Below are 14,002 nucleotides of genomic sequence, written 5' to 3'. Positions count from 1 at the left end.
ATATCACATTCACTTGAACATATCCACTGAATACATGAATTGCAGCCAAGTTCCTGTTTCAGTCACATCATTGGTCACGTTCAGGTGTCAAACAAAAACACCCTAATGATTGGTTGACAATAGAGCCTCCCACAATGCAGGTGTTGGCTGCAGGAAGAAGTTGAAGAGCAACTGCAGAGATGTGCAGTCAAAACGTCATTACCTTTGATCACATGCTTTGTGCTAAGTTCAACATGCAGGCTGGACAATTTTTATCCCCATAATGCAACACTTTGAAAGGCAGTGACCAATGATGATCACCAAATTGACCAAATGTTCCACTCAAACACACCCATTGACTTTAAGTCTTCCATGGTGACATCAGCATGCAAAACATTTAGACCAATAAGAGTTCCTAAACTCTATGCCAATAACAGCTCATTTCCCCCTCCCCACTCAGATCACTTCGACAGTCCAATGAAAATGATTGCTTGAGAAACTACCCTTTGCTAAGAAACTGTTTCTTTTTGACTATTTTCATTGAGAACAATCACAAAAGGTACTTTTGAAATGATTTGATATATAGATAACAGCTGCACTGGACCGTAACATCTCTGAAAAGCATCCTTGCACGACAAAGCAAATTGTAGCCCTTCAATTCCCACAACAAAAAAGGAAATGTGTTATAGAAAGTAATTTATTACACAATGTAACCAAGGCTAGTTTACAAATACAGTTCCAGTCATGTATGTGTATACATATGAATATACCCACGTCTTATATTTACAGATTTGCATACAACATGTTTTCCTGTTTATTCATTTCAACACTTACTTTACGGTTTCACATCCAAAAACTAAAATGATTTGTACATAAGAGACTTAAAGGAGTTCAGCCCTGTGTGTTCCAAACAAAGAAACGGCAGCCAGCCCAGAGTCCAGGCAGACAGAGCACTTGACTGGCAGTCCAGAGGCCAGCCCTTCTCACGACTGCCCCAACAACAGCATTTGGCAGGTGAAATTTAAATACTGATAAATGTTTACCATGACTTAAAAAAATAAGATGAGTAAAAACCAAACATCAACAAAAAAATTATACGTTCTAAGATCATCTCCCAAAGCAAGGACACGAGCTCCAACGGTCGGTCGGCAAGTGTGAGGGGGTCGGGGGGTTGGTGAGATGTAAACGGGTGCTTATCCAACCCCCTTTGTCCATCCACACACTTGCCAGAGCCCCTGGTACAGGGACTGAGTCCTGTCATGCAGTCTACAGAAGGAGACATTTATTACTTTTCTTTCCTCGCCGGGCCTGTAGTGCCGCCCTGGTGGCCATCTCAAACACCTCCCGCACGCCATCCTTCGTCTTGGCCGAGCACTCCATATAGCCGAACGCTCCGATCCGGTTGGCCATGTCACGGGCCTCCTCTGGCTTCACTGGCTCCTACAGAGAGTTAAGAGGCACCGTCAGGACATCCAAAAAGCACTGACCATATCATGCGGAAAGAGTGACAGATAGTTTAGGGCGACTTTTCCCGAAAGCTTTGTAGCCAACGTGGTCATTTTTTCTCTCATCCCAGTTTGTTTATAATCCCAGGAGAATGTAGAGGGAGGTAAAACATGTGCCTGTCCTTTCTACGTACCTGCTTCATCTTGGCCAGCTCCCGGCGTGTGTGTTCATCGTTGCGCAGGTCCTTCTTATTGCCTACGAGGATGATGGGAACGTTTGGACAGAAGTGTTTGACCTCTGGAGTCCACTTCTCTGGAATGTTCTCTGTACGGAATCAGAGGGTCAAGAGTCAGACAAGCACACACCAACACTCAGTACATTTGGGAAGATATGGGGTAGTGTACCGGAGGAAGGAGGTGTAGAAGAGCTATTGCTGTCCTGTGCGTATTGGATGTGTGAGTGAGTACTTCACTAGTCAGAATGGGCTGAACAACCCACCTATAAAAGGAAACCTTGTGCGGATGACAGCAAGAGAGTGAGTGTGTAAGCTCACCCAAGCTGTCTGGGCTGTCTATGGAGAAGCACATGAGGATGACGTCAGTGTCGGGGTAGGAGAGGGGGCGAAGCCTGTCGTAGTCCTCTTGGCCAGCTGTATCCCACAGAGCCAGCTCCACCTAGTACAGAGTAGACAACTAATGTTAACCCTCATACAGATATGCTTGAAGTGGCAAGCGTATGTCAGCTGTTCTAGTGACTGGGTTAATCAGCAAACCTCTGGCAAGAGAAATAAACCATAGACAACCTTGGACACATTGATTCAGTAAAATGTACATTGTACAGTTAATGACGTCTGTCTACCACAGACTTTCATGAACACACAGGAAATCAGGATAATTGGATATTACTTTTAGGTGTAGGCCAACTTCAATGAGGAATGAAAAGAGGACAATGTCAGAAAAACAAACTCCCAGCAAATCAGGAAAAATCACATCTCTGATAAGAGCCACTCTTTGAAAATGAATAACTGGACATTTCTTGAAGACATTCATCGGTGTGACACACTAAAGGGTTAATAGAAAGCTACTTGCCCTTCTCGGTTGTTAAATGGGGAAAGCAAATTAGAGCAAGACACTTCTACAAGTATGACATGACGTAAGCAGAATTAATTCAGCCTATCAAATCTAGATGTCCCAGATTTATAGCCGAGCCACATTGAGGCCAGGACACCTGGGTTTATAGCTCACACAGGCCGCAATTTAATGAAGTGCCATGGGGTCTTACAATACAACTTTAGAATAAATATTCCTTACATCATTCAGAAGCATATGCTGCACCTAATATGTTTCTATACCTGGTTAACTGAACAAACATGTGCCATACCATTATACCCATCTGCCCTTATAGCTACAGATAAATGTAGCCCAATCTCAACGAGCCGATACCATGATAGCCAAGACCAGCACTATTAAACACAGTGAAGCGACCTTGAAAACCAGCTAGCAATTAGGGCTACGTAATTCACCTAACCTTGTTTACACCGTCAACTGAGAAATAAAAAAAGTATGTTGTTGAGTCTGTATTCATTACCTGTTTGCTGTCCACCTCAATGTCAGCCACATAGTTCTCAAAGACAGTGGGTACGTAGACCTCAGGGAACTGGTCTTTACTGAAGACTATCAACAGACAGGTCTTCCCACAAGCACCATCTCCCACAATCACCAGCTTCTTACGAATCGCTGCCATGCCTGAGAAGAGAGAAATAAAATGCATGAAGAAACACAAGCAAGCCAACAGCCTTATATTAAACAGGTTTTATAACTGCTGTGGTCTCAAATAGGATCAATGTAGTGGATTGACTGGACACAACACAATTGTGAAGATTCGCAAAGCTAAGTCACACTTGTATCCTCGAACGATTTCTCCCAGTGGGGCTTATTGGGGGAACACACTTGCCTTCAACACCTGAGGTTAAAGGGATAATTTACTTTGAACTTTAACCAGCTGGTCCTATCCATCCATGTCTTAGAAGACATCAACAACCAATGTTAACCAGGCTCTATCAAAACTGGCATGATCCAGAACAAACTGCAGGTATGGTATATGTTCTACACATGACGCCGGTAATCTCCACTAATAACTGTTGAGTAAGTTTCCTCAGGTAAATGTGTGTGCAGGGAAATTGACAGCAAAGAGGGAAAGAGAATCAGCCCATTCATTCAGTGATCGTATTGCTGCTCACGTTAAACTAGTTGCTGAATGTTAGGATCACAAGTCAGGACTGACAATGAATGGTGCATTCAAGGTGGAAAACATGCCCCATGTATTTTTAGACTGAGGGACATGTGTGACCGAACGCACCAACTCTGATATACAGTCCCCAACTCTTATGTTTAGACTACTTCCAGAATAGGTCTTGACAACATTTAGCTAGTATTGCCATGTATAACCATGATACATTTGACTGGTTATTTGACTACCAGCACACTGATCCTGTGGACATCATGTGATTGTAGAAGTGAAGTATGTGCCAAAGCTGTATCCTAGTAATCATTAATGTGATGTCCCCATTAGTCAAACGCCACATAAGATGGGTTCTCTGAAGCAGTCACATACAGGACAAAATCAGACAGTGGTGCACGGCAAGCTGCTTTTAGTTTCTTGGCTGACATTACATTAATTACTACTATAATACTGCTTAGGATAGACGGGCATTAAAGCTACTGTAACTAGGTGCATTTTTGCCCATAGGGTGGATCATTCAAATGTTTAGGTAAGATGGCGTCAAAGCATCAACAGATGGCTGTTGTCCGCAGTATAAGGGCGGCCCCATTCACAACAAACTCACTTCGCTAGCTCTCTACCAGAAAAACAGTGTCTGGTCCATCTGAAGTGAAATTAAAATGGTCAACCCTAGACCGCAACTTGTCTAGCTAGTTAACCAACGTTACCTAAAATAAAGAGACGGATAATTGAAATCTATGGCCGGGCCAAACTAAGCCACCCAATCAAAGTCAAAGTTTTGTTTGTTACAGTTAGGTAGCGAGAAGAGTACTGTATAACCTTTATTTACAGGATTACACGTTATAGTAAAAAAAAAAAAAAAACATAACTTCACTACTAGGACGCTACAGTAGCGTTAGCTACTTGACAAAACACAGTTAGCTAACGTAGCAAGCTAGCCAACTGGTCAGAATTATGGGGGCACCGTTGGTGATGGTGGCTAACCGATAACGTTAGTTGTTGGCTAACTTGCTCTAGATAACAGCAACAAACTAACACGCCGGTTGGTTCCAAATACTGACTTGCTTCTGCATACCTTAACTAACTAACTAAGAAAGTTAGCTGGTGGGGATACGGTAGGTTTCTAGCATAGCTAGTGTTCTGGCAATTTCTTTTGAAGGATAAAAACAATGGAGATCCTTTTCCAACGGTTACTGCTGCTAGCTAGCCAGTAGCTTGAGTCAGTGCGGACGCGGTATAACGTTACTACTATTGAGGTCGTCCTCTCGGGCTCGTTTCGAAATGCGAGACCGACGACGATGTACGGCCGGACCACTTTCTAACAATTTATCCTACCATTACACTCCACCAATGTTGTCATATTTCGATAAAAGTGTTTCAAAAGTAGTTGTACCTGTTGTTTAGACGGCTTGCAGTCGTTTTCCCAGGGCTGTCTTGCTTCGCCGTTAACCCTCGTTTCGATACAATGTTGAATTACTTTGCGTGTGCACGCGAGGGGGAGGGGTGGCGGGGACGAGCGTGAGCCACGCCTGCGCGTGCACGTCACCCGGTTTCGATGAGCATCCAAACCGTTTTGATTTGGTTTTTCAATAATAGTTGCATTCCAAAACTTTTTCCACACAAAATAAATGTTAGAAAGGACCCAAGAAGTGGACAGGTTATGCTTCCTTCCTTCGCATTGGGTCGTTCTACGAAAATGGTGGCTTTGCTGTCCCAGCCATAACCACCAGGAAAAACAGTTAAAAGTGTCAGATAATGACAAAGTATATTGTTAAAAAAACATATGTAAGACAGTTAAATTGCAAACCATGTTTGTATATATTTTAGAGTCGATGTTTAGTGACATATTTTGATTTAAAAAAAAGTGTTTTTTTTCTCCCACTTTAAAATGTCATAAAGCAAAAGAAAGTATAAGCTTTATGTTGTGGCCTACTTAAAAACAAATATATATAAATATCAACTCATTATTCAAAATAATTTTGTGAATAGCTGTCCCTCAAATCCATGTCACTGGTGTTACCACTGAGGGGTGTTACCCTTTATAAAATGCACCACTTTGAAAAGATTCAACCATTTGCCAACTTTTTCCTGGGCCAAAGGTTAATTGGAGCCAGGGCTGTTTTGAAAAGCACTCTGTTTGGCAAGTTCTTCCTGGGTCAAAGGTTCATTGGAGCCAGGTCTGTTTTGAAAAGCACGTTAGCAATTGGATGATTAATTTGATGTGAGGCCTTAAAATGTGTCACTGGTGTTACACAGTTTATAGTAAGGGAAAGGACATTGTTTTAAAATAATTGATCAAATCACATGATTAAGTGATTTATTTTGAATTTAAGAAGTGTGGTTTGAGCGACTGTGGCCTCCATTTTAGCTATGCCATCTTGTCTACAGATTTGTCACTGGTGTTATTGTTCCTAGTTTTAAGTGTTACTGGTCTCTGGCATTACACAACAACTGTGTAAATTACTAATCACTTTTAAATATAATTTAAAATATGAACCCTTGTCATTCATTATATATGCAAATGTAAGTCCAATTACATTCTGGAAAGCCTGAATCGTCATCTAAAATATAGGTAACACCCATTTAAAAAAGTCTGGATAAGCATTTTTTAAATGCAATATAAAATACAGTACACTCATGTTGATTTATGTTAACTGTTATGTGTCTTGGTAAAAACATGTTTTAATTCAAATGTTTGAATTTGAGCTACCCTTATCACAAATATAAATCAAGCTAGATAAATAATTTATTTCTATTAGGCATTCCAATCTAAGTCACAGTCACCTAAATAAGGCAACGTGGAGTACCCCTGGGAAAAGGTTGTCAGTTCAAAGCCCTTCATGACATACAATAAAACAGCTGTAGAGTATCACATACTGTGCTAACTGCTCCATCTAGTGGCAGCCTAAATAAATATCAGCTGACATGTGCTCTATTAGTACTACCTACCCAGTGTTGCAAAAATACAATTTATTGTTACATGTCATACAATCATATTTTATTTCATATAGAGATAAACAAATAGATCAGAAACTAAAGAGGAATCTGCAATGGCCACAGTAGAAAGAAACACACCAATAGTGGAAATCAGGGAAAACTGTCCTGTGCACGGACAATATCTGAAAACCAAGCCTTGAAGTCACCACCAACAAATTAAACAGAACTGCATCAGTATTGCCATCATTCACCACACCTAAACATTTCCAGTCAATCCACACAAACAGGTACTGCCACTAGCATTAACCTCATAAATACATTGTGTTAGATTAAGAATGCAGTTCTTATCTTAACCAACATTGAGACAGATTAATAAGGGAAAGAAAGATAAACTAGAAAGGCTCCATTTAGACAGGCATCCAAATTCGGATATTTTTCCACTAATTGGTATTTTGACCAATCACATCAGATCTTTTCACATCAGAGCTGACCTGATTGGACCAAAGACCAATTAGTGAAAAAAAAGTTTAGAATTGGGCTGTCTGTCTAAAGCTGCGTTTTTACCAACCAGGTCAGCTCTGAAAAATATCTGTGATTAGTTAAAAGACCAATTAGTGGAAGAAAAAGTGAATAGGGCTGCCTGTGGGAACGTAGCCAAAGAAACAAACAAGAGATTGACAAAATGTTCCTTAGGGAGAAAGCGGCCTGTCAAGAGTGCATCAGTGACTATTACTGTCATTGTCAAAAGCTGCTGAACTTTATCAGGGCAAACCAGTGAGAAATTACAGGAAGCCACTGTGTAAACAATCTAGTGCTCTCCCTCTCCCAGTTACACACTCATTCACCTAAATCCAAACACACAAAACTTTCTGGCCAGAACTAAATATTCTGACAGAACTCAACTCAACAGTATGAACAAAGAGGAAGACACACCCACATTCCCTTTATTCTATTATGGCTATGGTTCCCCATCTAGTAATCCAACTCTGACTCAGAGTAGTTGATATTCTGAAAATCACCTCAAGTATTCAGAGCAAAAGTAAACCCCTCAAAACAGGTACAGGAAACGCATCATCATCCACAGAGCAACTTATCAAATTATCAGGTTTCCCACAAATTTAGGAAACATTTGAAAACAGAAGATCTAACAGCGGTAAAACAGCTGTGGGGTAAACCTAGATTCATTTCAGTCTTTCAGTGATGGGGACCAGAGAAAAGACGTATTTGACCTTGAAAATTAAACACCCATCAGGACAAAAGGATGACCTAGAAAACCGCTGAGAATCTCAGTCCGTTTGCTGAAAGCTTACTCTGGGACAATAGTAACACATAGCAACAGATGGGGAGTTTGCCAAGAGTCTCTGCTCCAGTCCAAGTGTCTCAGTCACAAAATCTGGGAGCCAGACGAGTAGCAGGTGTGGAGCAGCTGTCTTTTGGGGCAAAAGAGCTTTACGAAACACTTTGTGCACCCATTCAATACTTTATTCAGGAGAGACGCAAAGTGGTAGGTAGGGAGAGTCCAACCAATATGTTTGTACATTGCATTAACGTTTCAATGAACATATGAGGGTGGGCGATGGGTCCGTGATGGTATTTGTGTACAACTTTGGGGAGTCAGACCGTAAAACTGATAGGCCTGACAATGTTGACAATGTGTCAAACTGCTAGGGCTAATGTGTGCATGTGTAGTCACTGTAGTGTATGCTAGTCAAAACTAAGCATGACTGAGTGCGAATCAGTGTGTCTGTTATGAGCGGGAGGGGGCGTCTTCAAAGCTGATGATGCTGGACTCCTGTCCCGTGGTGTTCTGGGAGCCGCTAGACCCCCCTGCTGGCGTCGTTCTCTCCTGTCCCAAGAGCAGGGGAGTGTCGGTCCGAACTTCATCCTCATTGTCGTCGTCTTCGTCGTCCATGCTTGGCCAGGTCGACTGGTCCTCCACCTTCTTCAGTCGCTCGTTTAGGGCCTTCAGCGCCAACTGCCTGTAAGACAATCATCATTTTATTTAACTAGGCAAGTCAGTTAAGAACAAATTCTTATTTACAATGATGGCCTACCAAAAGGCAAAAGACCTCCTGCGGGGACGGGGGCTGGGATTAAAATAAAAAATAAAATAATAATAACATAAATATAGGACAAAACACACCTCGACATGAGAGAGAACACAACACTACATAAAGAGAGACCTAAGACAACATAGCAAGGCAGCAACACAAAATGGTAGCAGCACAAAACATGGTACGAACATTATTGGGCACAGACAACAGCACAAAGAGCAAGAAGGTAGAGACAACAATACATCATGCAAAGTAGCCACAACTGTCAGTAAGAGTGTCCATGATTGAGTCTCTGAATGAATATCTTGGGAGTCCCTTTCAAAACAGCCCCTGATCCTCTCCAGGTGATGATACAGTATGTAGGCTTAACTGCCGTCTATGTAAATAAGGACATGAGTATGATAGCTTGCAAGTGTGTCAACCAGAAAATGAAGCATGAGGTAAACAATTCTTGGTAAATGGATGCCTGTGTTTGTGTTTATTTGGGCCTCTAGAGCACTCACCTCCTCCTCTCTGCGTCCTGGGGGTCCGTCCCTGGCAGACTGATGGTGATGGAGGAAGGTGCCCCCACGTCGTAGCGCTTTACCATCTTCCTACAAACCTTGATCTTCACCAGGGCTGCGTGCACCAGGCCAGCCAGCAGCCCCACCACCGGCTGTACCACTTCAGGGAAGAAGGAGGCAAAGGCAAAGTGATCTGACATGTCGCCACGGCCCCGGCTGTGCCTCTGGTAGAAGCGCAGGTAGACCCAGCCTGCCAGGGCGCCAAAGCTGTAGGCCGCCAGTGGGGCGGCACTCTCCAGCAGGCCTGAGAGGCAGAGCAGGGAAAAGCAGAGGAGGACCAGCGCCGGGGCAGCTTTGAGCCTCACCTGGGGAACCCGCAGCACCGTCGTATCCCCCATGGTCTGTTTAAGGGCCACCAACACCCCCCCGAGGAAGGCTGGTGTCCCGTGGACACGCACCGCGAATAGGTAGTCCAGGTCAAAGGTGACAACATACGTGAGCAAGTAAGAGAGGCCAGCCAGGAGGCCTGCAGAGATGTTGACCACAGTGAAAAAGATGAGCAGCTCCAAGGCGCCCCACAGAGGCTCCAACAGCCGGCCACAGGCCATAACAGTCCCCACGTTGGCTGCCACTCCCCACACATGCTGCTCCACCACGGCATGGGTCACCAGGGTCCAGATCCAGAAGTTAGGGGGGAAGAGGTAGCCAGGTGTCACGCCCAGGGCATATGGAGTGTCAACTGCCCATGAGAGCAGGTACAGAAGGAGCACTATGGCACTTATGGACTTCACCACAACGCTCGTATTGGCTAATGCGCCAAAGAAGTGCTGTCGTGCAACTGGCAGATAGCGATTCATTGCGTTGTCTGTTAGTCTTGAGCAAGGGCCGATGAGTAAGTTTGTCTGACCCGCAACTTCTCACCTGCTGGCCTTTTTTTTCTTATTTTCTTTTAGCAGTGCCAAGAATAACAAACGAAATCAGCGGAACCAGACAACATCCACTCTCTATAGTGAAGATTCATCCGGGAAATAATCTGATTAATCAATGCTAATGAATGGTTTAAATCAACCTTATGGTCTCACTGTTCAAAACACTTGAAGGAGCAACTTTCCTACCTTGTTATGGACTTTGCTGAAGTTACCTTGTTTCTGATTAGATAAGAGTAGTTGGGCAAACGTTAACTTACTAGCAAGCTAGCCGACACATTTAGCAACATGCCAATTACGCTCAATTGACATTGAACGGTGTCATCCTCGAAGTTTACATACAATTTAACTTCCCAATTAGTAAATAGCTACTTGACTTTAGAAATCATACCAAAAATTCCCAGATCTTCAACCAGCAAACGCTAGCTAGATAATAAACGTCATCAGCTTGCTGGCTAGCAAGCACTGTGGAATAAGTAGTTAGCTAGGCTAACTAGCTAAGGAAGAAGTCAGACTGTTACGTTTTAAATCAGCCATTATAGTTCACGAACCCATTTGATAAACGGGTTTGAGTTGTATAACTACGAAAACTACAAAAAAAGAAACAGTACCAGCTCCTTTTTTTTCTCGCCTCGGCACACAGATCAAATTAGTCCACCAGCTAGCTAACGTCAGAGGATTTCCTGCGTTAGCTAGCAAGCAACAGGCCGTCAAAGCAATGCTGTCGAGGCAAACAATTAGAGGTTCACGCGCAATTAATTGAGTCACTACGATTTCAGAATGTCAGAAGTCTCTTGGGTTACTTCAACGTTATTCCGATATAAAGCAACAGATTTATTCGGGAATATTTGTTGTCTTGTGAGGCACTCCCAGCATTTCACACTGACCAACAACGCTTGCGCTGCCAGTGCCACCGTCACCAACACACACGAAGCGTCAAGTCACGCCAGTTTGGTGCACTAGTTGATTATGGGAAACATAGTTTTTTGTTGTTGCTAGATCCTTAAGCTCCATGTGGAAAGGGCAGCCTATGGGGCATGGATAACTTGAAAATGTATTCAAACTGACATGTATTCAAAATGTTCTCTCTCCTCAAGCATCGATTCAAGAGGCATAAAAATACTTGGATAACCACATACACATGAATTTTATTCAGTAATTAATTTCCACAATAAAAAAGAATTCACATTTCTCAAGACTTAAAAAAAGACAAAACCCTGACATCAGAATGCTACAAGAATGAAACGCCACAGACGGAGCACTGGCAAAATCTGATCTGAAATCAACAGTGACGTAAAGTACTTGAGTAAAAATACTTTAAAGTACTATTTAAGTAGTTTTTAGGAGTATCTGTACTTTACTATTTATATTTTGGACTACTTTTACTTCACTACATCCCTAAAGAAAGTATTGTACTTTTTATTCCATATATTTTCCATGACAACCAAAAGTACTTATTTAATTTTGAACTCTTAGCAGAACAGGAAAATGGTGAAATTCACACACTTATCAAGAGAACACGTGGTCATCCCTACTGCCTCTGATCTGGAAGACTCACTAAACACACTTATCAAGAGAACACACGGTCATCCCTACTGCCTCTGGTCTGGCGGACTCACTAAACACACTTATCAAGAGAACACACGGTCATCCCTACTGCCTCTGGTCTGGCGGACTCACTAAACAGACATGCATAATTTGTAAATAATGTCTGAGTGTGCCCCTGGCTATCTCAAAAAAAATATATATTTTCACTACATTTACTTTTAATACTTAAGTATATTTTAGCAATTACATTTACTTTTGATACTTAAGTATATTTAAAAACAAATACTTTTAGATTTTTAATCAAGTAGTATTTTACTGGGTGACTAACTTTTACTTGAGTAACTTTCTATTACTTTTACTCAAGTATAACCATTGGGTACTTTTTCCACCTTTGGAAATCAAACTAAGATAACGTTAATAGCTCACTGGCAGAAAATGCAAAGTGGGTAATGATTGGCTACCACAGAAGCCCAAGTGAGTGACCTTTGACTAGCTAAGAACAATGGTGCGTATGCAAGTAAGCATTTTGTGGACGAAGTATACGTGTCCCATACATACGACTAATACAACTTGAAACAAACTGGAAACTGTCCTCTGTGAAGACATCCATACAAATGTACACACCCTTAAACAACACAATCATGTGAAAAATAAACACTATTAAAATGACCTTGTCCACTCACAGTGCTGAAAACATGAGACTAAAAGACCCAGATGAGACATGCAAGGATCTGGGATGCCTCGGTGGAATTGTGCTTATGGAGAACAAGAGTGCTAGCCACACACTGGACACAACTGTACTGCTCTGATGTGTGTTTCAAATGTCATTTTCACCTTTTTGCATATTGATCAAATTCTCTCAGAATAACAGCTCTGCTTCTACAGAATCAAAGACAAACCACTGGTACAGTGAGGTTAAATCATGAGTGTGCAATGATGGCGAGGGGGACAATTTGACTGAACCAAATACATGTGAATGCTTGACTTATGTAAAGGCCAAGGGCAGGCAATTCAAACGCTGAAAGCCTTCAAACATTTAAACATGAATATCCAAGCTACTAGGACATGTAAGAAGACCCAAACTCAGCCAAAGAACCAGGGCAGTGTATCATAGATATTCCCAGATCTCTGCCTGCACCTACCATTCCCCAAGGCATTAAAACATTACAGTATAGATCAGAGGGCAACACAGAGCTGCAACACCAAAGAGCGGTAAACAAGTCAAGTGACATCCAGTCCACTATGGCCAAGTTTCATGGAATAAGCAGACATCATGGAATTCCTTTTACATGTTAAGATACTGTATGTTGGGTCCATTTAAATTCTTATTTATTTATTTTTCAAATAAGTATTATCATAATGAGAAGATAAAAGCACTTGTTTTTAAATACAATTTAACAGACTCTGCTTGCATAGCTAATGATGAAATCTAAGGCTTGTAAGTAATTAAAGCAACTGTCCAGTGAAAATCTCACATTTAAAAGTTCATATTCTGTTAACTCATACAGTGGCCAAAAAAATACCACCTCAAACTTGTATCACAAACAAACATTTCCTCATAGAGGATGAGCTGGCCAATCAGCAGTCTACTTGCCCACACCATGTGACCGGTATATGTCCACACCATTCCAACATAGAAAAGCTGATTTTAACATACTTAAATTATCCTTCCAAAAAATTGTAATTAAGTAATATGGTAGTTAATTATAAGTCATTTCTATGCAATATGAATTAACTATATAGGTCATATATGGGGGTGGCAGGTAGCCTAGTGGTTAGAGCGTTGGACTAGTAACCGAAAGGTTGCCAAATCAAATCCCCGAGCTGACAAAGTAAAAATCAGTTGTTCCGCCCCTGAACAAGGCAGTTAAGCCACTGTTCCTAGGCCAACATTTTAATTAAAAACAAATTCTTATTTTCATAAAGGTTAAAAATAAATATGTCAGAAATCTGGAAACACTGGACAGTTACTTTAAGATATGATTGGTAAAGTCTATGTAAATCATTTCAGTTTCGTAGTCAAAACATGCAATCATCGGCTTGCAGACAGCTCATGTCACCAAAGCTAATACAAACACTAAAAGCATGCAATAGACAACTATCAATTCATTCTAAATACAGAACAGTACACCAGTCTCTGTGTAACGATATCAGTTTTGTTTGAACCTGTTGCTATGGATTGTCGTCTAGGACAGGAGATTGAGTGAGCTATACTCAATCTTGCCCTCTTCATCTGATTTTAGGTAATGTCATCTGATGGACGTCTCTAGACTATATGCTCAGTTTCAGACACAGTGTCTATTCTCCCCCAACCAAGTTGAAAAGGACATCAGTTTAGTGAAAGAGTTACTTATGTTCAACTAGTGCT

The 14,002-nt window shown here is 41.7% G+C and overlaps 2 protein-coding genes across 2 annotated transcripts; both read right to left on the bottom strand.

Moving 5' to 3' along the window:
- Window positions 1–658: 658 nt before the first annotated feature.
- Window positions 659–5,186, bottom strand: LOC139368715 (rho-related GTP-binding protein RhoA-B-like). The gene is made up of 5 exons (XM_071108002.1): window positions 5,060–5,186; window positions 3,013–3,170; window positions 1,979–2,099; window positions 1,619–1,749; window positions 659–1,419 (listed from the first exon to the last, which is right to left on the bottom strand). Exons 2-5 carry the CDS (start codon window positions 3,166–3,168, stop codon window positions 1,246–1,248), a joined length of 582 nt encoding a protein of 193 aa, XP_070964103.1. The 5' UTR covers window positions 3,169–3,170; window positions 5,060–5,186; the 3' UTR covers window positions 659–1,245.
- Window positions 5,187–6,635: 1,449 nt separating this feature from the next.
- LOC139368714 (transmembrane protein 115-like) lies at window positions 6,636–11,021 on the bottom strand. The gene is made up of 2 exons (XM_071108001.1): window positions 9,161–11,021; window positions 6,636–8,582 (listed from the first exon to the last, which is right to left on the bottom strand). Exons 1-2 carry the CDS (start codon window positions 10,015–10,017, stop codon window positions 8,351–8,353), a joined length of 1,089 nt encoding a protein of 362 aa, XP_070964102.1. The 5' UTR covers window positions 10,018–11,021; the 3' UTR covers window positions 6,636–8,350.
- Between the last annotated feature and the right edge of the window lie 2,981 nt (window positions 11,022–14,002).

This window comes from Oncorhynchus clarkii, chromosome 16, assembly GCF_045791955.1.
Source record: "Oncorhynchus clarkii lewisi isolate Uvic-CL-2024 chromosome 16, UVic_Ocla_1.0, whole genome shotgun sequence".
Taxonomy (NCBI): domain Eukaryota; kingdom Metazoa; phylum Chordata; class Actinopteri; order Salmoniformes; family Salmonidae; genus Oncorhynchus; species Oncorhynchus clarkii.
The sequence above is the reverse complement of the archived record's forward strand: the minus strand, read 5'-3'. Positions and strand labels throughout refer to the sequence as shown.

Coding starts and splice junctions, on each gene's coding strand:
- LOC139368715 (XM_071108002.1), bottom strand. CDS start 3,168: ATGGCAGCGATTCGTAAGAAGCTGGTGATTGTGGGAGATGGTGCTTGT. Junction 2,100..3,012: donor TTGAGGTGGACAGCAAACAG/GTAATGAATACA, acceptor ACTCTGTACTAG/GTGGAGCTGGCTCTGTGGGA. Junction 1,420..1,618: donor AGCTGGCCAAGATGAAGCAG/GTACGTAGAAAG, acceptor AACTCTCTGTAG/GAGCCAGTGAAGCCAGAGGA.
- LOC139368714 (XM_071108001.1), bottom strand. CDS start 10,017: ATGAATCGCTATCTGCCAGTTGCACGACAGCACTTCTTTGGCGCATTA. Junction 8,583..9,160: donor CAGGACGCAGAGAGGAGGAG/GTGAGTGCTCTA, acceptor ATTGTCTTACAG/GCAGTTGGCGCTGAAGGCCC.